Here is a 27085-nt window from a genome sequence, read left to right as displayed (position 1 = left end):
AATCTGTCATCACAGCTTGGGCTATTGACTGTTTGCGTGAATCTCTTAACGTAGTTTTTTTAGCCTTTTATGTTTTTATCGCGATTTAAGTTGTAATTAAGTTTGATTTGTTTCACACGCCCTTATCTCATATTCCGGATTTTTGCCTCGATTGATAGGATTTCACCGTATTATTTCAGTTTACGGTAGCTTTTAGCCACTTGGTTGTTTTAGCTTGTAGTATTCTGGTTTCCATCGACAATAAATCTCCGTTAACCGCCACTTTGGTTCTCGTGATTGCGACCCGTAGAATGGTCCCACACACCTTGGTAGCCATTAGCTATGTGTAACCGTACCCTTTCCCCCCAAGGTGAAACGGAAGCAAGGGAACCTTTCCTCGTTTCACCTTGGGGGGGGGGGGGGGGGGGTACGGCTGCACGTAGGCTAGGTAGCCATACGCCCAAAGGGACGCCTCGTTTGAATTTTGTTTCAGTCGCCGCAAGTTTACAGAGTGATTGAGTGATGGAAGAAACTTTAAGCCACAACAACAACTAGCAAATGGCTTTCATCCATGTTCTGAGTTAGAAACGAAACTATCAATAATAGATAGAATATTTTAAACATTTTTAGGAAGAGTTACACCAAGAATAAATGATCTTTCCACAAAAATAAATTAAGCGGATGGTTACCACATTATCTTGAATAAAACGGGGAACGTATGGGAAAACTAAAACGAATTTGATACCGATGAAATATTGAACTATACAAAGACAGGAATATTAAACAGTTCATATTGATTGTTCAGGAAACGCTAACTTTGTAAGCTTTACATGTTTCGACCAAAAAATAACAATATTAGCCGTGTTTATAATTTTGACTCTGATCGACACAAAGGTCGTAGCGAATGGAATAACACGAAAACTCCGTCAATTATAGTGATACGGGGAAATAATTTGTAAGCGGAAGTTTTTAAAAAAAATTAAATGTCTAACCTGAGATGAGAATTTCCAAGTCCGAGTTTCTTTCATTTTAATAACACAATCAATTGGTATTGGACATTTAACGCGTAATTGTGCTGGAAGTAATCCTACTAACTCTACAAATAATGAGTTTTACTCTAAAAAAATATAAATGGGATCAAAGAGAAACTTCACATTCCTTTCAAGCGAAGTCAAGTCAGTGAAAATAGCAAAAACACCTATCTGTTCACAACTATGTCCAGTCGAGGCACTTAGACGTCAAAACTGATTTGTATTGATTTAATGAGGGTTTTTCTTGAGAAAAGAAATACAGAATCCGTTCAACGTAATAGCTTGTTAGTAATAGCCAATTTTTTGTCTTGCTGGTGTCACGGGACAGAGGGGACCAACAACCGAAAGACAGTGTTTTTATTGTATGGAGAGTTTTCATAAATATAACCTAAATTTTTACACTGCAGTATAACGGTGCAATGGACTGTGACATAACTACAACCCAAGACTGTGTCATTTCACGCCAATAAAGCCAAAACAGTGTTTTTTCACTGCCTTAAGTAACACATAAGTCTGCTGCAAAGAGTATTGAAGTTCAGAAAATAGACTTTTATCCTGGAGGCATCACTAATTTTCCACGAGGGACACGACATACTGAATTTCCAATGCCTTTATTCTTCCACATATGGAGAAATTTTAAGCCATAAATACCGCATTCAAATTAATCTTACAATAAAATATATGTATATATCATTCAAGTTTTTCTTAATTTTATACATGGAAATATATGAAAATTTTATACACCTTTTCTCTCATTCCACTCTAACGGCGTTACGTACACAAAAGAAGTGAAATTTTAAACATTTGCCTAACACAAGTCTTTGCGGTTCATTACATCGTCAGATCAAAAAAGTATTGCGTGACAGTTAGACAGCGTGACACTATATCCAGCGTTCAAAGACAAAGCTGACACGAAGAGTCTGGACGCACACAGTTAATGTAAGAAACGATTTATATAAAAGATAATGGACTGTCCAGTTGATGTGAACTCAAAGGAGGCTTACCCGGATAGTTCTTCACCACGTTCAGATAACACTAAAAACTACCACTGCTTGAGTCAGGAAAGTCTGTCATCTCTTTCGCAGGCTTTTTGCGAGCTGAAAGTTACCATAAAGTAAAATGTCACGCGACGCTTTTTTTTTCCTTTTTTTTTTAACGCAATTGCAAGGTTCCAAGGTACATTGGCCTTCATGTGGTAACAAACGAAATCAATTGGCATAAACCAAGAAACTCACTTTTCTTGTATGCGTTCCATATCCTTACAGTTTTGTCCCAAGAAGCGGAAATATACTGAAAGAACAACGTAAGGTAACGGGTCAATAAAAATTGAAAGCAAACCCAAGAACATTCAAAATTTGACATGCGAGGGTTCTGGGGTCTGAATACCATGAAATTGAGGCAAAGAATTCTTAACCTCATTTCCACGCCAGAAGTTTGTACCCTATTCTCAAAATCATACCATACAGTTCCTAGCAAGCTAATAACTACAACTGTTAAAAAAAAACGATTAATACCTGACTCCTCTCAGGAATATGAATAATACATCGCACAGAATCGCTGTGTCCAAGATTCTTCTGCACAATCTTGCGTGTGTCTGGATCATAAACCCTGGAAATGAAACAAAAAAAAATTGGGTGGCATTTGCCCCTGTAATTTTGCTGCAATATTCGCCACACACTCTCATGGCCTGTTTGCGTGACACAGTTACAAAAAGACATGCAATATGTTTCTTGCACGTTTGCATTACCTGTTTGCGTGACAACGAACGGCCACTCTAACAAGATATCTTTGTCATACATGTCACGAAATCTTTACCTGATGATTTCTTGGACTCCAGCCACAATACAGCCGTTCACTTGATCAATACACAGAGCTGAAACAGCTCCTTGAGCAGTGAGCACCACATCGCACCCCATTCCATCTCCTCTCTGCGATCAGCAACAACATCAAAAGTACAAATAAATCAGAGCGGTTTTCGATGAACTATGATAATCCCACAACCAGAGTAATCGCAATAGCCAATCAGCATAAAGGAAAATATCACAAGCAGCCAACGAGAACTCAGAGTAAAAACATTTAAAAGCCCTCACAAGCAGTTGCCGAGTCGCCATTGATTTAATTTTGCGCCTTGTTGATTAAGAGAGAGTGGGGCGAGTTTTCAGGATCAGTCATACCCCTGGTTTATTATTTGGCAAGATAGTATGAGGTAAATCTCGGCGTTCTGATTGGTTCTTAGCTGGTCGGGATTTTGCCATACGGACCTTTTCCACGGAAACGGTCATAAGCCGTGTATTTTTGCTCCAAAAAGCCGGCAATTTCAAATCAAACAAGTTTTTTTTTTGCGAGTGCCTTATATCAAACCACTTCCATACCTCGCTTGCACAAACCGTACTGGGGAATATTAGCCCTCAGTCGTTTGTCACGGACCTCGCTGCACTCGGTCCAAACTGCTACGACTGCCTCAGGCCAATATTACCCAGTATGGCTCTCACACCCGGTCAGTAAGAGGTTATTAGGTCCTTCCACACTTACTGGTGCTCCATTGCACCTGCTTCAAAATATACACAGTACACGATGACCTTACCCAGATACGAATAGTTCCATCTTCTGAGCCCGTGATCCATTTGCTCAACACAGCATTCCAGCGAACCTTTCGACAAGTAAAAAATTCTTGATCACACAAATAATGTCGTCGTAAACGCTTAGCAGCTTGATGACTCGAATAACTATACTACATAAATTTTTTTTCTGCAAAAAGATTAAATATAGTTAAGAAGCAAATGATACGTGTTGGAAATCATTACGTGATGCATGTTCATAAAAACTAAACCCTAACCCTGAATACACCATTGGAATAAACGCCAAGACGGAGAGGAACCTGGCAACGAGTCTTGATTGAAGCGTTCTCACCTGTGTAACTTCAGCCTCATGGCCTTGTAACACCGCTGACAAAGTCATTTCTGCACCGCGGTCAGAGAACTGTCTAATGTACACCAACTTGTCAGACGAAGCATAAGCGAACTCATTTCTACAGAGGGCAGAATAACATGGATACAAAGAACTTGATATGCGCAAAAAAGCTGTTGTCCAAAACTTCCCAAGGGTTTCATCAAAAAAGAGTTCTTCTAAGATGTCCCTAACACTTATAGAGGCGGTTCGAAAGCGCCTCTTTGCCTCCCCGTTAGTCCTCTTTCCTCCTCTAGGGGGGTACAATTTTTTGCAATTACTCATTATACCTTACCCTTGCCATGTTCCGCTGACAGCTGACAATTTGTAGTCCTAATCTAAAATTACAATATTTTGACACTCTTTTGGCCTGGAACTTAGGCCTATCAATTGGGGTCCAGTGCAACAGTCAAAACCCAACATTTCTCCTTCTTTCCTTTCCAGCGTAAAATGTCAGCCGGTTCCTCGCCCCAATCCCCGGTGACCAATTTACATTATAAACTCAATCGATAACACTAAATCATCCAATCCCCGAGAGTCACCGAGGTACCTTGAGGTACTGAAGGATAAGACTGACTCCTCTCTTCAAATGAAAGTTTGCCGTTTACTGAATCGAGCGTTGAATACCAAGTCATACCTTTCAGCGCTGTACGTTAGGTCCATAATGATACCATCGGAGGCCAGCTCATCGCTCTCAAGGGCGCTGGGATCAGTGTTGCGGAATGTGTCGTGAAAACTATACAAAATGCAACGTAAAATTTCGTTTTACATCATGTTGATAACTTTCAAAGAAAAATGCTAGGACGACAGCAAATAGCTTGTTAATCTTGACAAGTAGGTATAAGTTAGGTATAAGCATTAAGTGAGTTATTTTGGAATAATCTTAGGGTTAGAAGTTCTAAACATAAGGGAATATTGAATGATGTGAACATATTTCACGAGTCTTACCATGATGCTTCCAGGTCCCACAAGAAGATCCGTCGATCCCAGCCAGCACTAAGCTGAAAGACGAAGAAAAAGTTAAAAAATAAACCTAACTGTTACTGTGCTCAAGTGCACAACTTCCTACTTCATCAGTACTTTAGCCTGTTTCGGGCGTTCAGTTGATAAAGCGAAGCGCGAGAGTAAAACGGTGCAATAGAAGCGGCAAGGTTAAAAATGTAAGGAGGTTTAGATTGAGTCGCATAATATACGCCCGTGAAACTTTTTGACAAAAGTTTGTTTCAGTAGACCAGAATCTGTTACACCTCAATGATTGGTCGTTACACGACTCATCCCAAACATTTTTTTCCATCTGACCGAAAACCTCGCGCCTTTTATCGCTCAGCTGTTAACATTATGCCCATCGAGCTCACTTTTATATTTACTAACTGAACGCCTCGAACATGGTTCCGCTGCTCAAGAATATTCTCTCTCAAAGGCGCCCCGCTGTGTAACAAAACTGTCGTTCAAGAATGCTATCTTGAATAGATCGGAAAATAATCTTGAGGATTGCTTAAAGCCTTAACCTTACTCAACAGTTACAACAAAATGAATCTCACCAAGTATGTTGTGTTGTACCCAGCCTCTCTCCCCACAACAGCCAGCCCGGTTACACAGCTGGAATGTTCTGTGAACACGTGTTTACAAATGAATCCTGCCACCCTATTGGTTACTGAATCGTGCTCCTTAGAGCCCTGTTAATAAACATGACACATAGTTAGACAGAGTAAGTAATTATTTGGAAACAGGCTCTCAAAAAGTTATCCAAACACAAACAAGCAAAACAGAATATCTGACAGATTCAACGCCTATTATGTGAACACAACAAGAAGAAATGATCAGAAGGGAAGGAAAGCCAATTTGCAGCTCAAGAATACTAATATCAAAAGTTCTGCTTAATATGTGAGAAGTTTTAAATATTGTTACCACTTATCTACTTATTAATTTATTTGTTCAGTTCGCCAAAGGATACAATAAGTAATGTTAAGATTCTAGGTGACGTAGATATGGGTGGTAAATAAGGAATATGTCATTTAGTTATTGTGAGAAGACAAACTGTAAATGCTTACAAAACTAAGATCTAACTTTTTTTATAAGTATGTCGTGTGGCTTATTGCGCAATAAAAAAATAGAGCCGCCCAGGATACAATTTACGAATGGAAGATGTGCATCTCTTAACCTTTTAACTCCTGGGACTGACCAGCATCTAATTTCTCCTAACAATAAAACCCCTGAATTACACAAAAGGTCCTGAGAATGAAGGAAATGATCATGAACTGAAAAAGCTCTTGATTGTCAAAGAAATTCTCCTTATCAGCACCTTAGGTGATGTAAACAGAACAGTATGGAGAATATACATCCTGAAGTTAGGATGTGGAAGGCAAACACGTACCTCTACGTCTTTCTTCACAGGCTTGAAGGCCTTTTCACCGAGCAGAATTGCGTATTTGTAAATAAGATTTTCGTCTGCAGGTCTCATGTTTTCCAGAACCTTGACAGCGTCCTCGTCAAAGCCCCACACATCTGTCCAAACAAAAGACACAGCTTTAACCACCCACTGCCATTGTAATCTCAAACCTTCAGGAAGAAAATTTGCACAGGTAATCGCATGAGGCCGACAAAAATCAAACAATTAATATCACGCCTCTCATCAAAAGTTACAGAAAATTTTACAAATTCTGATGCTAAAAAAGATACCAATCCCTAATTTTACGAGGAAGCATAACTCTACTTGTTTATAAGATAGAGCGTGATTTTTTTTTTCATTAGGAAGGTCACTTTCATAGGAGGACTTTTCAGTGTTCAGTTAGCGTCAGTGAACCTTAAAACGCACGAATCAGCCGAACGGACTTTTATCTATGTAGAAAAATGCCAAAGCAACGAAAACAACCCTACTGAAAAACATTCGCACACAATAAAATTATAATACTTTTAGGTCAGGTCAAGACTATCTAATGTTTTCAATTTCATGTAATTTTACCCGTGGTGGGTACCCTGGGTGTTAAACGGTGTGACCCCAACCCTCCTCCCCTAAAAACATCCAATCCTCACCCTTGCATTTACTTACAAATATTATTGTCTTCTGATGCCACTACTAATAAATCAAGGTTCTCCACAAAAACGGATCTCAACAGGGAAATGTTGCTGGTGTGTTCAGAAGCAGACGACATCTGAAACATTAAAAGGAATTTAAGACACAAAATTGTCAAGTTAGAGAGTCTTGTAAGAGCTCTTTCTTGGTGAAAATTGCGTACAAGTTTCTTGTACATAAAACCGCACAATCTTAGAACCAACCAAGCCACCTGGCGATTTTCACGCCATAATGACGCATGTGTACGCGCGTACGTGCATTTTGGGCGGGAAATCTTTTTACCTTTCAATATTTGCTCTCGTATGGTTAACTAAAGCATCTATGTAATGACTGAAAACAATACGAGTACCAAGGAATTTGTAAGTGACTGTTGTTCAGTTCGGTAAATTACTATCAAGTTCTTTTGTGGCGGGTATCTGGAGAGGTTAGTTTTCTTTATTCACTAATAATCCAAATAATTTTAGTAAAACTTCTAATAACAAACGTAAGTAGCATGTTGTGGGCGACACGGTGTTCACGTGGTTTGCCCGCTGGACTCCAGCTAGGGTCATTGTGTTGTATTTCTGAGGCAAGACACTTAACTCTCACCACGCTTCTCTCTGCCCAGAAGTACAAATGAAACCGAAAAAAACTTGCGATCGACTAACGTCCAATAGGAGTAGCAATAGTCTTAGTCGCTTCATACTTCTGACAATGGGATAACTTACACCAGGATTGGTTTTACGAGCCAGCTTGACTTTCAACCTCTTTTTAAAGTTACTTGTCGGATAAATACCTGGTTTATAGTATTTAGGAAGGAAGGTCTCGGCCTGTTTTCACCACTAGCACTCCTGTTTGGACTGCGCCAATCGAACTTGGCCGCGATCTGAGCTGCTAAGCGAGACTTAGCTTCACTCTGTAAGAATATCTCTTTGCTGTAGACGAAACACACAGAGCATGGATGTTACACATCTTATGACGTCAAGACCATTTCCGGAGATTACACGAAGACTTCTGAGGTTTCCTTTCGATCGACCGAAGAGTTTTCGAGTGCATCGTGTAGATTTCTGTTATTAATAAATACGCAACACAAATATGCAAAAGGAAAATCACAGGAGAGCTCGAATGATGTCCAGTGATAGCGCGATGGCCTCTATGTTTGTCAAACATCCCAGCAAAATTGAAAAGTCACAAAAAATATTACTTTTAATAGCATACATCACATTCTAAACATGTGGCTCTTACTCGAGTCTAACAAAGAAAAAAACAACCGATGAACAAAAATTTCGTTAAATATCTCCCTTTTCGTAAATCTATCTATAAATCCATTTCTTCATGAATTCATTCATTTCACTTCATTTTTTTACTCATTATTCATTCATTTATTTAAGATGTTTTTAAATTTCGAGTATAACATTCAGGGAGGGGAGAGTGAGGATGATCTTTATTTACCTGTACATGAAATTGTTTGACTGAAGTCGTTCCCACTTGGACACGTGACCATTACTACCTCCACTGAATATCAAAAGAGGAACTTTCCGAGCTGGAAAAAATTTCGAAAAATAATGATATAAGTGACCTAGCATGGCTAAGAATAAGCAAACTTTAAATGTTACATAGCATATCATGTGTCAGGTATGAGGGAACAAGTTTTCTTGTCAGCACCATAGAACAGTTTGGAAAATGTGCTAACTGATTTTTGGGTGTAAAGGGTTAATTTCGTCTGTAAGTTTGTACGTTGACGGAAGTTGTTGACATCTATAGAAGGATGTTTTTTTTTCGCCTCGACATCAGCACGGGACGAAGAAATTTACTGAGCCCCTAGGAGGAATCTAACCTAAAACTATCAGATTCCGCGTTATGATGCTCTCCCACTGAGCTGCAAATTACTCCTTCTTGAGCAAGGTTACTGGTTTCATCTTTTGACAAATATTAGTTCAGTTGTTATGAACAGAAAATATCAATATGGAACGCGAAATTACGTACTGTAAGTAAGAGACTCCATTGCGCACTTGTTCTTCAGTGTTGTTAAACATCCAGATGAATTGCATTTCCACACAATCAGATGTCGCCTGCTGTTTGTTCCTAAAGGATTTCAAGTGTTAAATTATAAATCATATGCATCACAACTCACAAAGACATAATGGGGGTCCTGTGGTCCTAGGTACAGGTTCTCCCCTAACTGTTACTCAATGGGTTTGTTAAACTCAGCTGTCAAACTACTGCGCATGTGCGAAGTTTCTTGCGTCTACTTAGCGTGCTTTCAGGTTGTGGGAACAAAGTTGTCACGCAGGAATTAAAAAAAACCAAGCCCCTCTCCCCTCCAGTTTGCTTCTAAAGCATAGCTGATGGGAGAGAGCCTTGTGGTGCATTTGACATCCCCTTGTCAAGAAAAAATGATAACTTATAACAATAAAAGAATCTGGCATTCCCCTTACTGCCAGTGAGCTGTCACTCCAAGGCCTACCCCCCTTCCTCAAGAAAATCTTGCCCACGCCCTGGCCCCTTACACAGTAAAAATATCCTTTTTACTGGGCTGCCCTTTACAATTTGCAGCCAGTTATGAATAATAATCAGAGATTACGAGCTCAGAAACCCAAATGGAAACAGAGAAGACTCTAAATGGAAGTGCATCTCACTGCTCATTTTTCACCGGTGTTTAGTGGCTTACAAATTCTGACCATCTCCTAGAGTCTGAGTGAGTTAAAAGATATAACAGGAACTGTGCAGAGCACCTACCTATTACGTGTCCTAAGTCAGAGATATAGTGAAATAACACCAGAGGAAAACTAGAAAAAAAGATGAAACAAATTCAAGATGGGAAAACACTCCACAAACTAACGACCAGAACACTTTCACCGATACAAATAAATCTTTCCTAATTGTATATAATTGTATAGACATTTTTATCTGAAATTTGAGTTCTCAAGACAGTGACATGTGATTGAGAATGAACCTCTTAACTTTGCATCAACCCTCTACACGCTAATATCAGCAGACAAATTCTCCATGTTGTTCTCTACACATTTATTAAGGTGCTGACAAGGAGAATTTGTTGAATAATCAAGAGCTTCCTTATTTGGTGATCATATCCTTTATTCTCATGATCTTAATGTTTTTTTCAGGGGTGATATTGTAAGGAGAATTTAGATGCTAGTCACTCTTAGGGATCAAAGTGTTAATCTCTCCTACCCATTACTTTCCTCATCTTGAAACGTTCCTATGAAATCTGTCACCTGCAAGAGATGTGAATCTTGTTCACCTCAAACATTTTCATTTCACTTCAGCTTGATAAAATAAAAAGGTTGTGTAATAGCATATTGACAAGGTGTTAATGAGTAATTTTACAAAGAGAGGGGAGGGAGGGGAGGAAGAAGAGGGAGGGGAAGGATGGGACAAAGTGAAGGGAAAGGAGGAAGTGGAGGGAGAGGGCAGACTACTCTCTGGGGATGACCTTTCCTGTCTTTATGAGAAATATTCAATTAAGGTGGCTCATAGCCATTCTTGCTTTCATCAAGTTATAACATCAATTCTTTAGTAACAAACTGTAAATACTGTCACAATTCTAACATCCTTTGTCTTCTTGATCAAGTTGTAAAGACAAGCCCAATCTTTAGCAAACAAGTATTAATCACTTTTTGACATAATAGGTGACCATAGCAACACTATAGTCTCTTAAAACACCCTTAATTTCAACCTATTGTAATTCACTAGTGAACCAGGTGACCCCATTTTTCATCCAAAAATCACAAATGGCATATGATGATTCATTCTTTAACAAGAGTGCCACCTTAAATTTTGAAAATTTAAGGTGACTCTGAACCTTCTCTTGAATTTTACTTGTTTCACAAAACCATTCAAAATATCATGTGTAGTTACTTTGAGCTGTCCAAAAGCAAATAATAGAATTGTATCACTGACTTACATTTTCTCCTGATTTTGGATCATACATAGCAGCTTCAGCAGTGCCTGCTGCCACCCAGATAGTCTTGATTGGTCTAACATAACAGACTCCAGTAACTGCAGTACTGTAAACAGCAAAACAGTCCAGTAAACAAAAAATCAGAGACATTAAACTTTATGTCAGTCGCTGTTTAGATACAGTTATTTTTTTCTGACAGAGGGTATCTGGTAATAATGCAAAAGAGATGTACAAAGACTTGCTTAAGTACATATCTGGTTCAAAGTCAAATTAATTGACACCACTTAAATGCTTCTGTCAAAATCAGGATCTTTGAAAAATAGGTGATCCTGACACTCCTAAGTTTTAGTTATTTGTTAAAAAGACAGTTTCTAAGAATAAAGAATTCATCAAATAAGGGATATTGTTCTTTACTACACAATTGAAATGTAATTCTCAGTAAAGGCCAACCGTAACATGTACTGTCATCAGTTAGAAGAATTCATTTTGTTTTAGATCCTGTACCTGAATCCATCAAATTTATGCATGACTTGTCCATCTTGAGACCAAACTTTAACAACTTTATCAAAAGCACCACTTAACACCCTGAAAAATTCAACAAAAGGGTTGCTCATACATTGTACATTCAATAAATGGCAACAACTGTCTTTGTTCAATCACAACCAAAATTAGATAGGTGACAACTCTTATTCAAAATTAAAAAGTAAAATTGACGAGATACCCAAATTGATTCCCCATTTATATGAACAAAGTCTGTAACTTACCATGTATTGTTGTCTGAGTCTCGTGCCAGGCACATGCAGATTATTCCTGCATCATGTGCTTTGTTAACCCTGAAAAACAAATTTTGCAGAAAGTATGACTATAATAATCTAAGCTTGTGTATATGCCAAACATTTAATTAATATATGCACAGAATCTAAGCCTGCAGTCATAAGCTATGAAAAATTACTGGTGATAAATAACATCTTTAAAGTGTTGCTAAATATTCATTTACTTATAATTTGCTCAGTGACCTGACCAAGTCAGGAAAAAAACCCAGAATCTAAATTGTGGTAAACTAAGTTCATTTCCTTATTTAATGAAATTTTTTGGCCAATAACTTTTGGACCCTATTTCAGAGTCATATCATGTTGAAATGTCACAGGTATGGAAGAATGAGAAAACCTACAATTGTTAGCATCTAAAGTACAGAAAGAAGGGAGCTACTATTTATCATGGTCTAAATGCTTGAAATTGAATGATTTTCAAACCTTACTTTGTTACGACTGATAAACTCTTGTTTCCTTTGTATGAAAAAGTGGAATCGTAAACAACTAACTTCTGGTCATACCTGTAAAATACATTGATAAAACACATACAATCTGAGCAAACACTGTCCAGTAACTCTGATACTCAAAGACTACTTTGTAGAATTATGCAGTTTGGAAGATTGAAAAATAGCATTTAACCCTTCACACCCTAACATCAGTTAGCTGCACTTGATTGATATTCTCCATACTGTTCTGCATACATTTCCTCAGATGCTGACAAGGAGAATTTGTTTAACAATCAAAAGCTTTTTCAGTTGGTGATCATCTTCTGTATTCTCATAACCCTAATGTATAATTCAAGGGTGATAATGTGAGGAGAAATAAGATGCTTATCACTCTTGGAGGTCAAAGGGTAAAAAGATCAAAGTAGGGTGAAACTTATTGGGATTATATGTTGTAATTTTTCAGGTGACTACACATTTCAACAGTTCACCTGTCAATATAGTTCTGTAGTTTGTTTGTCAAAATTAAATGTAGTTTACAATGGAGTTATAGGTTATGAAAATTTCAATCTTAAACTATGTCCTTTAAAATGAATAAAAATTTACATATCTTCTGTGAAATCTTCTCATGGTTTTGAAAAGTCTAACATATGTCTTTCTCTGAGTAAACCTTCAACAACACAGGTTTTGGCTTTCTGTAATGTTAGTTAAATGTTATTCAATCTAAACATACCCTCCACTGTAAACTCTTGATTCGTGACAAACTACACATTTCACAAGATCTGAATGTTCCTTACAGACATAGGCTAAAAAAGATATACAAATTAGTAGCTGAACTTTTACGAAGAACACCAAACTTAAAAAAGATGTTACTTGTCTCACCATGAATGCAAGAGAAAGAAAAAGAAAAAGATTTAAGTCCTTATCAGGAATCAAGCCCCAGACCTTAGCATTCTGCACTTCCATGCTTTACTTCTGGGCTACAAGTACAGAGAACTCGAGGGAGAGAAAGGCTGTCAGCAGGATCATATGTGACAAATTCTACACTGCTAGGATCAGCAATGTTGAAAGCATCATGAGTGTAAATAGTAAATACAAAAAGATAGTACTTTATAATAACATGATTTCTCCAAATTACTGTCTAATATCATAAATGTACCAGCCTACCCTTTGTGTCTATTACATGTCCAATTTCTCTGCCTGAAATCCAAAATGAATGAAAGTACTACAGTTAGCAGTAAGCTTCAATCAATAATAATTAATTAAAAAATGAGCAAAGGAAATACCCACATACCCACCCTAGGGAGGGTCATAGTTTGGGAGGTATCAGAAGGAGGGGGATAGGGGATGGAGGAAGATGGGTACATGAAGGGGAGATGGAGAGGGATGGAGGAAGATGGGTACATGAAGGGGAGATGGAGAGGGATGGAGGAAGATGGGTACATGAAGGGGAGATGGAGAGGGATGAAGGAAGATGGGTACATGAAGGGGAGATGGAGAGGGATGGAGGAAGATGGGTACATGAAGGGGAGATGGAGAGGGATGGAGGAAGATGGGTACATGAAGGGGAGATGGAGAGGGATGGAGGGGTCATGGAAGGGGAGATGGAGAGGGATGGAGGAAGATGGGTACATGAAGGGGAGATGGAGAGGGATGGAGGAAGATGGGTACATGAAGGGGAGATGGAGAGGGATGGAGGAAGATGGGTACATGAAGGGGAGATGGAGAGGGATGGAGGAAGATGGGTACATGAAGGGGAGATGGAGAGGGATGGAGGGGTCATGGAAGGGGAGATGGAGAGGGATGGAGGAAGATGGGTACATGAAGGGGAGATGGAGAGGGATGGAGGAAGATGGGTACATGAAGGGGAGATGGAGAGGGATGGAGGAAGATGGGTACATGAAGGGGAGATGGAGAGGGATGGAGGAAGATGGGTACATGAAGGGGAGATGGAGAGGGATGGAGGAAGATGGGTACATGAAGGGGAGATGGAGAGGGATGAAGGAAGATGGGTACATGAAGGGGAGATGGAGAGGGATGGAGGAAGATGGGTACATGAAGGGGAGATGGAGAGGGATGGAGGAAGATGGGTACATGAAGGGGAGATGGAGAGGGATGGAGGAAGATGGGTACATGAAGGGGAGATGGAGAGGGATGGAGGGAGATGGGTACATGAAGGGGAGATGGAGAGGGATGGAGGAAGATGGGTACATGAAGGGGAGATGGAGAGGGATGGAGGAAGATGGGTACATGAAGGGGAGATGGAGAGGGATGGAGGAAGATGGGTACATGAAGGGGAGATGGAGAGGGATGGAGGAAGATGGGTACATGAAGGGGAGATGGAGAGGGATGGAGGAAGATGGGTACATGAAGGGGAGATGGAGAGGGATGGAGGAAGATGGGTACATGAAGGGGAGATGGAGAGGGATGAAGGAAGATGGGTACATGAAGGGGAGATGGAGAGGGATGGAGGAAGATGGGTACATGAAGGGGAGATGGAGAGGGATGGAGGAAGATGGGTACATGAAGGGGAGATGGAGAGGGATGGAGGAAGATGGGTACATGAAGGGGAGATGGAGAGGGATGGAGGAAGATGGGTACATGAAGGGGAGATGGAGAGGGATGGAGGAAGATGGGTACATGAAGGGGAGATGGAGAGGGATGGAGGAAGATGGGTACATGAAGGGGAGATGGAGAGGGATGGAGGGGTCATGGAAGGGGGGTGGTGGGAGATGGGAGATGGGAGATGGAGGAGGAATGGAAGGAGAGGGAGATGGAAGGGGCTGGGGATCTCAAAAAGCTTAATAAGTTTTTAAAAAGGAAAATTAAAACATCCCTTCCAAGAGTTCAATTGAGGTGAACTAATTAACTGGGAGGGAGGGCTTAAAGGGAAAATATCTGGTTTTGGGTCACAACTTACAGACTATCAAAGCATTAGCAGGGCAGAATGGGCCAGATGATCATTCATTTTCTTCTTATTCATAAAATTACCTGGATCTCTCATGTTGAATACTTGAACTGTTGAATCCACAGCTGCAACTATTTGGTTTCTCCTTACATTCCATGCCATGCAGTATACTGGAGATCCAATCTAAAAGAATAATGGTAAAAAATTCATTAAATAAATAAACAGCTCTCTTTTTCTGTTTACCCACTCATCCTTTCACTCTTACGATATCAAATATTAATTCTCTCTACTGTCTGTCAAACCTCTCTTATGATGTTAGTTCTGAGAAATTGGAGTTAAATAAATCAAATAACATCCACATTTGATATCTTCAAATTCTCATCACCTGTTTACTTGTCAATGTATTTATACTTAAGGGAGAAATCACTGATTGATCACCACAAGGAGTCAGAACAACCAACTTTTAATTTTTTACTTCTTTGACTCTTTGCAACATAATTAGACATAAATTCTCCACAAATATTTCATACACTGTCAGGAGAATAGGTAACATTGATTAAGAATATTATCAACTTAAGCATTTTGTTTGAGTAAATAACTAGACTCTCCTAATCAACCAATAAAGAAAAATCTAGCATGATTATCACTGAGGAAAATAACCTAGTTATGTACAGCCCCATTACCACTGATTTCCCAAAGACAGAATGTTGAAATACCAGAGGAAAAATTGACTGAAAAACCATCAGCTTACATCTCATTGTAACATTTTATTTCTTTATAAAATAACATGCAAATTAGTTGGTAAAAAAATACCTTTAAATATATTCAAACTTACTGGAATCCTATCATGTACTGCACCTCCAGAGCCCCAAGCTATAATAGTGCCATCATTTGCTGCTGAAAAGAGAAGTTTTGCATCTCCCCTGTTGAAGGAAAACATTTTGGCATATTTTGAATTATTATAACTGTCATCCTACACTATTTTGATTGGTTGAGTTCATACTCTGGCAGTGTTGCTCTGTGAGATTATTCCGTTATGTTAACCTTTAACTCCCAAAATCTAATTGGTAATTCTCCTTACTATCTACCATACCATTCTTATGATGTTAGTTCAGAGAATTTGGTATTGGATCAACTAATAATCCCATGATTGATATCCTTCTCTATTCTCATCACCTGCCTGCTTGATATTGTATTGACACTGTAAGGAGAAATTCTGTCTTGGTCACTTGGGGCAGTTAAAGGGTTAAGTGCTACAAAAGTGCAATGCATATAGCAAATAGTAAGAATTTTGTGACTAAAAAGTAACGTGATCCTCTTAACAATTGAGATCATGCAAAAGTTGACCTTGGTACTGACCAGAATAAAAAGCTTGTAACCCAGCCATCATGTTCACGAAGAGAGCGAATAATTTTCCCAGGCTCACCAGTGGAGTAGTCCCATACTTTGATCACTCCATCTACAAACAGATTAAACAAACACTGACTAACTAAGTGATCTTGTTATAAACTAATCACCAGTTCTTATCTGTTAACTCTGCAAACAATATAAACATTTTGAGACTTTAAAACTCTCTCTGTTAGAGCAGGTGTTAATCATTTCTGGAGTGGCTACTGACGCAGATGATTAAGAAAGCTCATTCTCACTGGCTAGGAAAAATGAGTGATTTAAAGCAAAAAATGGTGCAATTTGTGAATAAATTGCACTGATGAGAGCCAATCAGATCACAAGGATCACCCATGATTTCAAAATGGGTGTAACACTAGAGATAAAATAACTCATGAAAGTTTAAATTGCAGTTTACCCCCATTTTACAGCCCATGTAAATCATATTTGGATTATTATAGGTTATTATTATAAATGTAAAAAAGTATGGAAAGTAATTTTAAGGCTGTGATATGATGAAAACACACAGGAACATAATCTGCCTGTAGTGGTAGCTTATTTGGACAGGGGAATATATATAACGGCGTAATATGCGACTAACACAGTCTATATACTGTAAGATTTTACGCCACTAACCCAGTCGGTAGATTAATTATAATAAATTAAAATATAATTAAATTATATTACTGGCGTAAAATCTTACATATATACATATGTCACCGACAGGAAGAAATTACGCCGTTAGTTATTGGCGTAAAATCTTACATAGAAATTACGCCGTTAGTTATTGGCGTAAAATCTTACATATATATTTTGGACAGCATGTTTATCCAGAGATTGGTTTGAAAACAAAACAATGAACTGCGCTGAAAAGGATAATTACAACTCCAAGGTAGATTAAGTCTAAAAAAAGGTCACAATTTGAAGTCATATAGTATTTAAAGTCTATAAAGAAAGCAGCTTAGATTGACATAACTGGCTTCAGTGAAGCTTGTGGGGCACCAGGCCTATCGGTCGCTAAAAAAGCATTTGAAATTTCAGCAAGTATCGTATTTCCTATCATACTACCTTCAAATCCCACAAGAATCTCATGTTTCATCGGATTGTACGATAGCGCTGTGATCGTTTTATTGTGGGTATCTTTAATCACCGCTAGCTTCTCCATCACCATCTTCAACGAAAAGTTAGAGGAGCAACTCCACTAATTTGGTTTTTTTGCCTCTCTTCCTATAACAATATTGTAAATAACCAGTTTGTAACACAGTAGTTATGTGAACAAACTTTGAAAAGGACTGCGAAGGCAGCAAATGTCTCAACCAATGCGTTTGGGATTAAACTATGAGCAGTGGCTCCTTTTTAGTAAAGTCCATCTCACAAGTCAAACGAAATCATTGGGAAAAGGATTGAAGTTAGCATGTTGCACAGAACTCTGGGATTGAGGTAAACAAGAAGCAGGCCTTACTGACATCTTTCGTTTAACTCGCATGAAAGACTTCACCAAAGAGGAAGAACTGCATGTAGTCCAGTCTAGGACTGTAGCTACACTCCTTGTGATCTAATTTTGGACCTCAGAAGGGCAACAAGGAACCAACAGTGGCTAGACACAATAAAGACTTCTTTGCATTCTTTGACTCCATAGACAGGACTCTGACAGTAATCTCAGGGAGGGATGGTATAGTGGTATAGTACATGCTTCCCTAACACCACTGTTAACTTTGGACCTTGGCAGTACAAGCCTGTCCTTACAAGAGATTGACAGTATTTTATGATAATAGGCAAAAAATCCTTTGTAAACCAAGCTTCAGCATCTTATTTCACCTTACAGAATCACTACTGAATCACACATTAAGGTCATGAAAGCTCTGGATTGTTCAACAAATTCTCCTTGTCAGCACCTTGGGAAATGCATAGAGAACAGTATGGAGTATACTTACACTGATGCTAGGACGTAAAGGGTTAATCTGGAATCCTTTGTGAGGCTTTGAATTCACCCATGGGTCCTTGTACTTGCACAAACTGCTTTTGTGACCAGAGTTCTTCAGCCTTTACTCCCTAACATCAGTATGCATATTCTCCATACTACTCTCTAGACATTTCCTAAGGTTCTGATGAGGAGAATTTGTTCAACAATCAAGAGCTTCTTTAGTTGGTGATCATCTCCTTAATTCTCATGACCTTAATGTTTGATTTATAGGTGATATTGTAGGGAGAAATTAGATGTTAGTCACTCTTGGGGGTTAAGGGATCAAGCACTTATTTGACATTCTTCATCTGGACCATTGCTATCTTGAGATTGGAAGGAAAAATTACATTCTAAAAGTCATAAAAAATTGAAAAAAAAAAACCCTTGAAAGACAATGGAAGTGTCCAATTACCCATATTTGAGGCAGGTACATCACTTCATCAAAATGTTTTCATGACAGTCCTGTTGGCTTCTGTACACCACATAACATTTGACTCCCTTCAGAGTTACATTTTCAATGCAGACCATTTCAGAGCTCAACGCATTTCTTCAAACCAGTTCACTCCTTCAAGCCTTTTCATTCTTCACAATGGTGAATCATTTTTTTTCTGCATAAAATTCTTGCATGGACTTTCGTCTTTTTCTTGACTCTTCCAAGTTTTTTCTTCGTCTTCTCAAATCCTGTTAGGAAAATTTTTTTTCGGTTGAAAAAAACTCCAGTCGTACATAAGGTTTATTCACAAACATACTAACACTTTAACTCCCATAAGTGACCAACACAGAATTTCTCCTTACAAAATCAATACAATATCAAGCAGGCAGGTGATGAGAATAGAGAAGAATATCAGTTAGGGGATTATAAGTTGATCCTACACCAAATTCTCTGAACTAACATCACAAGAACTGTATGCCTTAATTCTTAGGGCCATGTATTTTGTAGCTTGTTTGGCTCATTTGGCTCAGCAGCGGATGAAAGAATGGGGAACAGTTTGATTGAGTTATGTGTAAGGTCTATATTTGTAGTGGCTCCTTTTGTGTTTTTGGCTTGTTTGGCTCAGCAGTTAATGAAAGAACAAGAAATAATTTTTATGCAAGTTATGTCTAAGGCATATACATGTAGTGGATTATTTGGCTCGGCAGCACATGAAAGGACAAATAATTAACATGCACATTACATCTACGGTCTATAAATATAGTGGCTTGTTTGACTTGTGCAGCTCATTTGGCCTGGCAGTGAATGAAAGGGCAAGGAATAATTTACACGCATGTTATGTCTAAGGTCTATATGTGTAGTGGCTTGTTTGGCTCAGCAGTGGATGAAAGGATGAGGAATGATTTATGTGCACATTGTGCCTAAGATCTCTATATGTAGTGGCTTGTTTGGCTGGGCAGTGAATGAAAGGACGATGAATAAACAGTGTGCCTTTTTCTGTTACCAAAGAAGCAAACAAGCCAAACGAATTGACTCGTTTAATAGATACTTAAAAGTGGGCTTGTAATCTGTAGTCTAGCCGTGGTAATTACGACACTGATTAAACTAATCTCATAGTCTGTACCACACAAAAATACACATTACTGAAGTTCAATTTATTCCTGTACAGAAAACTTATCACTTAAGTTTGTGGGCATGGCAGCCAAGAGAACTCGCAAAAATCTGAAGGAAGTATAAAACAGAAACACAAAACATTGCACGTTTGTACAAAATTACCAGTGTAACCTCACCTCTTCTTTCAAGCACGCATTAAGAGTCCGTTTAATATCGTTACACATTCCGACAAACTTTCGAAAGGGATGCTGCAAAATAGAGATAAATGTATAGGCGTAAATGAAATATATATTTTTGATTTTACACACAAAAACATATCAACAATATGAATGCCTGTTACGTAATTCATTTTAAGTTTTCATGGGAAAAGGAGGACGTATCTCTTCGTGACAACGATGCAGCTCTTCTATAATTTGTAAACAATCGCTGTGCAGGTGAGGAGCTAAAGACGGATGCATAACTTGGAAAAGGTCTTTAATAAGTGATGCAGCAAGACCTATGATTCCAGATAACTTTCCTTGGACATACAGCTTAGCCACCTGGCATCGAAAGACTACTGTTATGTAAGGAACAACGAAATGTCAGGTGACGTGAAGTGTAGCTATTATGAGGGGATAACGCATTCAATCCTTTAACTCCCAAGATCTGATTGTTAATTCTCCCCTGCAGCTGCTACACATTTCCTTGTAAATTAGTTATGAGAACTTGGTGTTAGATCAAGATAGCAGCTTCTACCTGATAAGTTTGAATATTCTCATTACCTGTTTGCTGAAGAATGTATGGATATTGTTGGGAGAAGTTTTATGTTAATCACTTTCAGGAGTTAAAGGTTGATGCAATTTTTAATGCATAAATTAATCGTCTAACAAATCAATGCAGTGTAATGAAGGTTCCAATGTCTTTGTGATATGTTTGAACTTCAAGGGTCGGATTCCCTATTAATATCTCGCCTTTGCAAACTTTTATGTCCAAGAATGTAATTTCTAATGTAGATTTATCAGCCGTGAATTTGTTCATCTGCCTGTTGTTTATTTGACTTGTTCCTGGTGTGTTGCCAGCATCCTTCTTCCTTTGTCTCTGTTTTCCTTTGCGATTTTTAAACCGCTCCTTTTTCTTATTTGGGTTAGGTTTCGCCCTCGTTGTTCGTTTCTGAAGAGACAGAGAATGAGGAAGTGCAAGATTAAACTTCTCTACTGCTTGTTTGTTCTCTCAAATTTACAAGAAGCTTGTCGACTTCGTTCGGTTTAGCTTTCGATTCCGAGGCTAGTTTGTTTACATTAATTTGTTTCAATTTGAAATGGACTGAATCCATGGCCAATGATTCTTACGTTCTTTGATAGTTCTACAACATTTTTCTTTCTAGTTTTTCCTTGCTTCAGTTTTCTGAGCTTTTTTGTAAGTCTCTCAACGCGTCTCACGGTGGTAAAATTTCACAAGCGCTCCCATAAGGTCATGCTCTGCTTTCTTATTAATCGATCTTAGGTCTGATTTATAATCTTCAATAATCGCGATGTTCGCCCTTATCTGGTAGCTTAGGCCTTTTGGTCATGTGCACTGCTCTAAATAAGCTTGTAAGAGTCCGAATAAGTTCTTTCTCAGTATTGTCAGGGATTTCTTGACTCCATTCCATTGAGGCCTCGCTGGCAACCGATTTCCTCCATCTCCGCTTCATATTCTAATAGACTAGAAGCTTCGAATGCCTCGGAGTCATAATCAATGTCCGATTTTGAGTCTTTGGATGACATGGCTTTCTTTAGATACCCTATGGAGCGTCTTCGATTTTCAAAGAATGGAAAAATGCCCAAAGCATTTCTTGTCTCGGCGACGCACCCTCGGGTTTTTCATTGTAGCGACCCTGTTTGTTCAAGTGCGTTGTGTCCCTCGTGCCAATAAAGTCTATTAAAAAAAGTCTATTTTTTGACATTCAATACCCTTTGCAATGGACTTAAAATGTCACTCAAGGCTGTAAACAAAAAAAATTTTGCCTAAACTGGCGTGAAATTATACAATCCTGGGTTGTGGTAAGTTTTGTCACAGACCCTTGCACCGTAAAATTTCTCTCTCGATTATTAAATCTATATAAAAATTCTTCTTCCATTAATTACGCTGTCTTTCGGTTGCCTCATAAACATTGTCTCAAGTTGGTGTCCCTCTGTCCCGTGACACCCACAAGACAAGCTGTAAAAACACCTACTACTTTTCTCAAGAGCAACTCTCTTATGCAAACCATTATTGACAACTTGATTGCACATAATGGAGAAACGATGGGTTTCTTTGCTATTTTTACTGAGTGGACTATGCTTGGAAGGTAAATAAAGTTTTAATGTAATTCCATTTGTATCATCAGTGTCACAGATTAAAATCTACCATATGTAAAGGCAGTAGGATAAATTAACCACGATGTCGCTGTAATTCGTAATTGTCAATTTCTGTCAAAAGTGTTTCGCTAAATGATTGAAGACAAACTATTATATCGAAAAACTTTAAAATGTTTCGGGTTTTAGTTTCTCTTGCTTATCCTCAATCCGCAAAAAATTTTTCCCGCATAACACAGACAATCGTTGATCGATCTGCATAATAAAACGACTGCAGAATTTCATGTCGCAGGGTGAGTGGGTACAGAGTCTTAGCTTCGGCGAATGGTATTTTCCCCGGGAAAGTGATGTGTCTTGAGTCACAAGACGGCAATGTGTTCTTCAAACAATCACGAACAGGACATGTTATTACACTTGCCATGAGTTTTGTATCGATCAGAGTCAAAATCATAAACATGGCCTATAATGTAATTATTTAGTTATAAAATAATTCAAATAGGATGCGCGCTCTGATTGGCCATAAAACCATTTTACATGAGCGCATGTAAACACGGTTTTCGTTCCTCTTTCATTAGTTATTTTATAAAAGAAATGTAAAATGGTTTCCGTGTTTACATAGCCTAATGTAAACACTTGGGAGGTTGGGAGAACGGAAACCATTTTACCTTTCTTCATTGAAGCATGAAAAGCTTACTAAGTTAGCGTTTTCCGAACGATCAATATGAATTGTTTAATATTCCACTCTCCGTAAACACGGAAACCATTTTACCTTTCTTCATTGAAGCATGAAAAGCTTACTAAGTTAGCGTTTTCCGAACGATCAATATGAATTGTTTAATATTCCACTCTCTGTAAAGTTCAGTATTTCATCAGTATCAAATTGGTCTTAATTTTCTTCTACATCCGCCGTTTCACTGAAGGAAATATGCAACGATCCGTTGAATTTATTTTTGTGGTCAGATCATTTATCCGTGGTCTAACTTCACCTGTAAAAATTAAATATGTTCTTTCTATAATTGATAGTTTCGTTTTTAACTCGTAAAATGGCTTAAAGCCATTTCCATTTCATGACTCAAAATTCACACCTTCCTCCTTTCCATCACTCCGTCAGTCCTTCCTATGAAAATTCCGCTGACAAGCGCTTAAGCAATTTTGCATATTCAATTTCATCGTAAGGCTCAATTGAGGTCAACTGATCGCTGAGAATTGGTCAAAACTTTAACAGACTGCTGATATATAATAATACAGCAGCAAATTTTACTGATGGGCATTTGATGTGCTCTGATAAAAACACTGTTCGAGGCCGATAAGGCGTCTGACATTGCAGTATTTTTGGGATCTCTGTACAGCACTTCTTTATTCTGAATTTGAACATTGGATTGCCGAAAACACCAAATCGATGAACTATACTCAGGAATGAATAAAGCATTCACTTTTTCCAAAAACAGGAGAAGGAAAGACAAACGCTGCGCTTTAGTTATTGATACTTTTAAATGCTGCTAACTGCACAACAAATGGTTATGGTCTCCACGAAATAAGAAAAAAAAGCGAATGCTTTTGAAAGGGAAGGTAATCGATGACATCCATTGCGCCAAGATAGCAGCGTGTAGTTAATTTCGGTATGTTGCTTTTCCAGGAGTACAAGGTACGGATACAAAATGACTTTCCATAGGCAAAAACCTCACAATATGAAGTCTGATCAGGGAACTCGGCACTACATCCTGCATCAGTCGTTTTCCGCGTCTAGTGGCTCGCAGCTACTCTGACTGGTCGCAATAACGGATCACTCAAAATCCTTAATTTGTTCATGATTTTTTTTACTCATTTATTTATTTATATATGGTGTATTATTTACTAGAAGGAGTCCATGCAATGCAGTGGTTTGTTTCAAGACGTGATGGGAACTTTGCTAACAATTGCGGGCTCAAAGCGTCATTGCCCTGTAAAACAATTCAACAAGTGATTGCGCATGCATCTGATGGTGATGTTATCAATATAGACGGCACAAGAACGTCCCGTGACCCTAATCCGTGCGAGAATTGGACAGAATTGGATCTAGCCGGTCTGGCAATACGCAGTTACAACACTCGAGCATTTCTTTCTTGCAAAACTGAGGGCCTGCGAGTTTTGTGTAATTCGAGAAAGAGAGCCTTTGGTGGAGTCTCTGTGGACCAAATAACCTTCGTCAACACTTCACTTCATCTCTCTGACTGCTCCTTAAAGCTCAACGACTGCAGCTTTATAAACAGTTCCGTTGCCGCGCTTACGTCAAGATACGCCACTGAATCTGTGAGAAAAAATGTTCAACTCGATGAATGCACCTTTCAGAACAACAGTGCTAGTAGTGTTACAATTTATGGCAATTCTATGGTCAACTTGAACATTTCCAAAACTACGTTTGCTTACAATAAATTGCTGAGTGAGGAAGACGCAATATTGTACTTGTCCGACAAAAACTTGCATGGGAATCAAAGTGGGGAGAGTTGGTTTACATCGAAGTATTTTAGGTGAGTATTCATTTGCTTTCATTTGATTGGCAAGTGCAAGCGTAGTGGGCGAAAATGTTTGCTCTCAGAGAAAAGAGAGATCACAAAAGTAAAGATCCTTTTTACTCTAAGGTAAAAACAAACCAGTTTGCCCGTATTCCACTGGCAGGAGTCACTCTTTTCACTATCAGAAAATATCTTTTCCCTTCACTTCCTCGCTTTGTTTGAGCATGAAGAGGAGTTTCATAGACTAAGCTAGTAAAAGAGACACATCGGCAAAATGAGTGCGCTTGCTTTTAACGTGCGAGAAATTTACACAGGGGATGGAAATATTCGTATAGTAACACTATTGCAGCAAAATGGCGGCATTTTTCGAATTCCCGTTGTTTGTTTTCATTTTGTGGGGAAAAGCTCAAACCAAAACAGGTAAGCTACCGTTTTCAGGAAAAAACAATAAATAACATGCAGCGGTCACAGGTGTTATTTTGCAAGTGATATTCCCCAATTTGAAACCTTACGTCTGCTACGATACGGTCGGGGCAAGGCGTTGTGCTCTTGAGACGTGCGGGAAAAAAAATCCGAGCTCCGCTTTTAGGCTTGGCTAAATGTATATATTTAAAATTCAACACAGAAAAATATATATGACGCAATTCACTTCAAATTTGAACAGAGAAAAAGGACGCACCTCTGTGTGAAAATGATGCAGGTCTTGTATAATTTGTAAACAAGCGCTGTGCAGGTGAGGACTCTTGATCATCACCGCAGTATTTGCTGGCGCTGATTGCTCGAGCGATATGACTTCGCAAATCCTGGCGACTGGGGTAATATCGTCGGTTCGACTTTCGGGGTTTCTGATGACCTTCATGACTTCCAAACATTTCTTTGTCGACGTACTGCTCTAAGCATTTCCGTACCACATCTGGACTAGTTACATTTTTACTAACCAGCTCGCGGATCTTGCTTGCGATTTTCGGATGGATGGAGTTGTCGGAGACTTTGATTCGTGCGTGACACATGTCAGATGATGAGTGCGAACACTATGGACATTGAATGCTTTACATAATTAACGCAACCTTGAATGACCCTTTTAAATCAGTACTCGGCAACAACCAATCAAAATGCAGAAAATATCGTATAAGAGAGTGATTTCTTACAAATTTTGCAGAGTAGCTTTTTACACACCTGATGTAAATAAGCGAATACGAGAGCGAAATAAAACAGTTTAATTGAGTCTGGTTCGTCAGAGTTCTATCCCTAGTAAACAGGACAAAGTTTACAAAAGAGTGACCTATTGTGGCGGCCTCACCGACAGGATGTACCTTGTGTGCTGTACTAAGGGGAAGCCTGAAATAGAATCTTGTCGTCGTTCTTAGGCGCTTTCCCGTCTGCTTGTCATCCTTTAACCGCTTGAGAATCCCGGCTTTTGCCTTCCGTAGACCTTTCTTTGACGAGCACTCTTCAGGTTCTAAAGTATAATCAGTGTACAGCCGTATAGCTCGCACTTGCAGACTTGCTGGGCAGTCGAGTTTTCTTGATCCTTGAACTTTAATGTAACCTCCGGAGCTGGCTAAGTAATCGTGTCCGGAGGTATTTTAAGGTTTCTGTTTCTTTCCACCTCGAGAATCCTATATTTTCATAGAGAAACAGAAAGTAATGATAAGGTTCTAAGCACTCTATGCCACGTTTTTGAAAATGTCGTAGCAAACCGTGTCAATAGTATCCTTACCGCCTTTGGTCCATGCAGGCAATGTCTTGTTTCCACGGTTACCACTGAGAATGGGTGGGCCAGACAGGCAATAGGAAGGTTGCCAGACTTTTGCTCAAACATGGGTTGTACTAAAAAAAGACGAAACTACCGACATCATAAAGAGAGATTTTACAAAGCTGTTACATAGCGCGATTATTGAAATATTGAAAAACTTTCCGCAAAGCAAAAAAGATGATTTTTTTTCCAAATGAGATTTCCGGCACTTGCGACTGGAGTATTTTATAAAGAGGTTGTCAAAACGACATTTATTAAGTTTTCTTTTTATGTTAACCACAGACCCCAGAGCCCGGTATTTTCCAAGTATGTTCGGAAATTCTCCCTTGTGTTTTATTTTATGTGTAATGAATCCTGAAAACTCGATATCTTTTTCATTATTTCAAATGTATTTTTTACACTATAGATCTTTATTTACCTTCGTATAATAATTTACTCCCCAGACATCAACTGTTTTATGTTTCTACCCTCGTGTCATTCTTGGAACGTGATTTTGGTAAATTAAAGATTTCTGGAGACTCAAGCTTTCATAAT

At 38.7% G+C, this 27085-nt stretch overlaps 5 protein-coding genes across 6 annotated transcripts in view; 1 reads left to right on the top strand and 4 right to left on the bottom strand.

Annotated features, from left to right (window-relative positions):
• Positions 1 to 1604: 1604 nt before the first annotated feature.
• Positions 1605 to 19123, bottom strand: LOC149043325 (uncharacterized). Of its 2 annotated transcripts, XM_089209452.1 has the most exons (27): positions 18855 to 19097; positions 17548 to 17706; positions 16453 to 16552; positions 15929 to 16016; positions 15177 to 15276; positions 13353 to 13385; positions 12919 to 12991; positions 12189 to 12263; positions 11695 to 11763; positions 11435 to 11515; positions 10934 to 11036; positions 10201 to 10244; positions 9748 to 9797; positions 8995 to 9093; positions 8461 to 8551; positions 7805 to 7943; positions 7006 to 7108; positions 6331 to 6461; positions 5498 to 5632; positions 4905 to 4957; positions 4594 to 4692; positions 3921 to 4038; positions 3595 to 3660; positions 2826 to 2938; positions 2525 to 2618; positions 2246 to 2300; positions 1605 to 2107 (listed from the first exon to the last, which is right to left on the bottom strand). In XM_089209452.1, exons 2-27 carry the CDS (start codon positions 17648 to 17650, stop codon positions 2046 to 2048), a joined length of 2277 nt encoding a protein of 758 aa, XP_089065578.1. In that variant the 5' UTR covers positions 17651 to 17706; positions 18855 to 19097; the 3' UTR covers positions 1605 to 2045. The 2 variants fall into 2 exon arrangements, with proteins under 2 accessions (XP_089065578.1, XP_089065579.1); XM_089209453.1 differs by lacking the exon at positions 17548 to 17706 and having other exon boundaries at positions 18855 to 19123.
• Positions 3434 to 27085, bottom strand: part of LOC113686302 (uncharacterized) — a 54026-nt gene continuing 30374 nt past the window's right edge. The window contains exon 23 of the mRNA XM_089209455.1: positions 3434 to 3558. The gene's annotated coding sequence lies outside the window, so the exon portion shown is untranslated. The remainder of the gene's footprint in view (positions 3559 to 27085) is intronic.
• LOC113686249 (COX assembly mitochondrial protein 2 homolog) lies at positions 18089 to 20555 on the bottom strand. The gene is made up of 3 exons (XM_089209459.1): positions 20371 to 20555; positions 20165 to 20238; positions 18089 to 19123 (listed from the first exon to the last, which is right to left on the bottom strand). Exons 1-3 carry the CDS (start codon positions 20444 to 20446, stop codon positions 19040 to 19042), a joined length of 234 nt encoding a protein of 77 aa, XP_089065585.1. The 5' UTR covers positions 20447 to 20555; the 3' UTR covers positions 18089 to 19039.
• LOC113686340 (uncharacterized) overlaps positions 20720 to 27085 on the bottom strand; it is an 11396-nt gene continuing 5030 nt past the window's right edge. Inside the window, exon 3 of the mRNA XM_089209458.1 lies at positions 20720 to 21137. Within this exon, the coding sequence (XP_089065584.1) occupies positions 20859 to 21137 (279 nt within the window). The 3' untranslated portion in view covers positions 20720 to 20858. The remainder of the gene's footprint in view (positions 21138 to 27085) is intronic.
• On the top strand, positions 22126 to 25254 carry LOC113686339 (uncharacterized). Its single transcript, XM_089209457.1, has 2 exons — positions 22126 to 22296; positions 24162 to 25254. Exons 1-2 carry the CDS (start codon positions 22242 to 22244, stop codon positions 24812 to 24814), a joined length of 708 nt encoding a protein of 235 aa, XP_089065583.1. The 5' UTR covers positions 22126 to 22241; the 3' UTR covers positions 24815 to 25254.

The sequence above is a fragment of the Pocillopora damicornis genome, chromosome 6, assembly GCF_964200805.1.
Source record: "Pocillopora damicornis chromosome 6, jaPocDami1.2, whole genome shotgun sequence".
NCBI lineage: Eukaryota > Metazoa > Cnidaria > Anthozoa > Scleractinia > Pocilloporidae > Pocillopora > Pocillopora damicornis.
This window is presented reverse-complemented; position numbering and strand designations above follow the sequence as displayed.

What these genes read in the sequence shown, in the direction of transcription:
- LOC149043325 (XM_089209452.1), bottom strand. Translation starts at nt 17,650, where the DNA reads ATGGTGATGGAGAAGCTAGCGGTGATTAAAGATACCCACAATAAAACG. An exon ending in CAGTACATGATAGGATTCCA is followed by an intron (nt 15,277 to 15,928) that starts GTAAGTTTGAAT and finishes TTATTCTTTTAG; the next exon opens with ATTGGATCTCCAGTATACTG. An exon ending in ATCCAAAATCAGGAGAAAAT is followed by an intron (nt 10,245 to 10,933) that starts GTAAGTCAGTGA and finishes CATCTCTTGCAG; the next exon opens with GTGACAGATTTCATAGGAAC.
- LOC113686249 (XM_089209459.1), bottom strand. Translation starts at nt 20,446, where the DNA reads ATGCATCCGTCTTTAGCTCCTCACCTGCACAGCGATTGTTTACAAATT. An exon ending in GCTGCATCGTTGTCACGAAG is followed by an intron (nt 20,239 to 20,370) that starts AGATACGTCCTC and finishes TCTCTATTTTGC; the next exon opens with AGCATCCCTTTCGAAAGTTT. An exon ending in ATGCGTGCTTGAAAGAAGAG is followed by an intron (nt 19,124 to 20,164) that starts GTGAGGTTACAC and finishes TTTTCCTAACAG; the next exon opens with GATTTGAGAAGACGAAGAAA.
- LOC113686339 (XM_089209457.1), top strand. Translation starts at nt 22,242, where the DNA reads ATGGAGAAACGATGGGTTTCTTTGCTATTTTTACTGAGTGGACTATGC. An exon ending in GAGTGGACTATGCTTGGAAG is followed by an intron (nt 22,297 to 24,161) that starts GTAAATAAAGTT and finishes ATTATTTACTAG; the next exon opens with AAGGAGTCCATGCAATGCAG.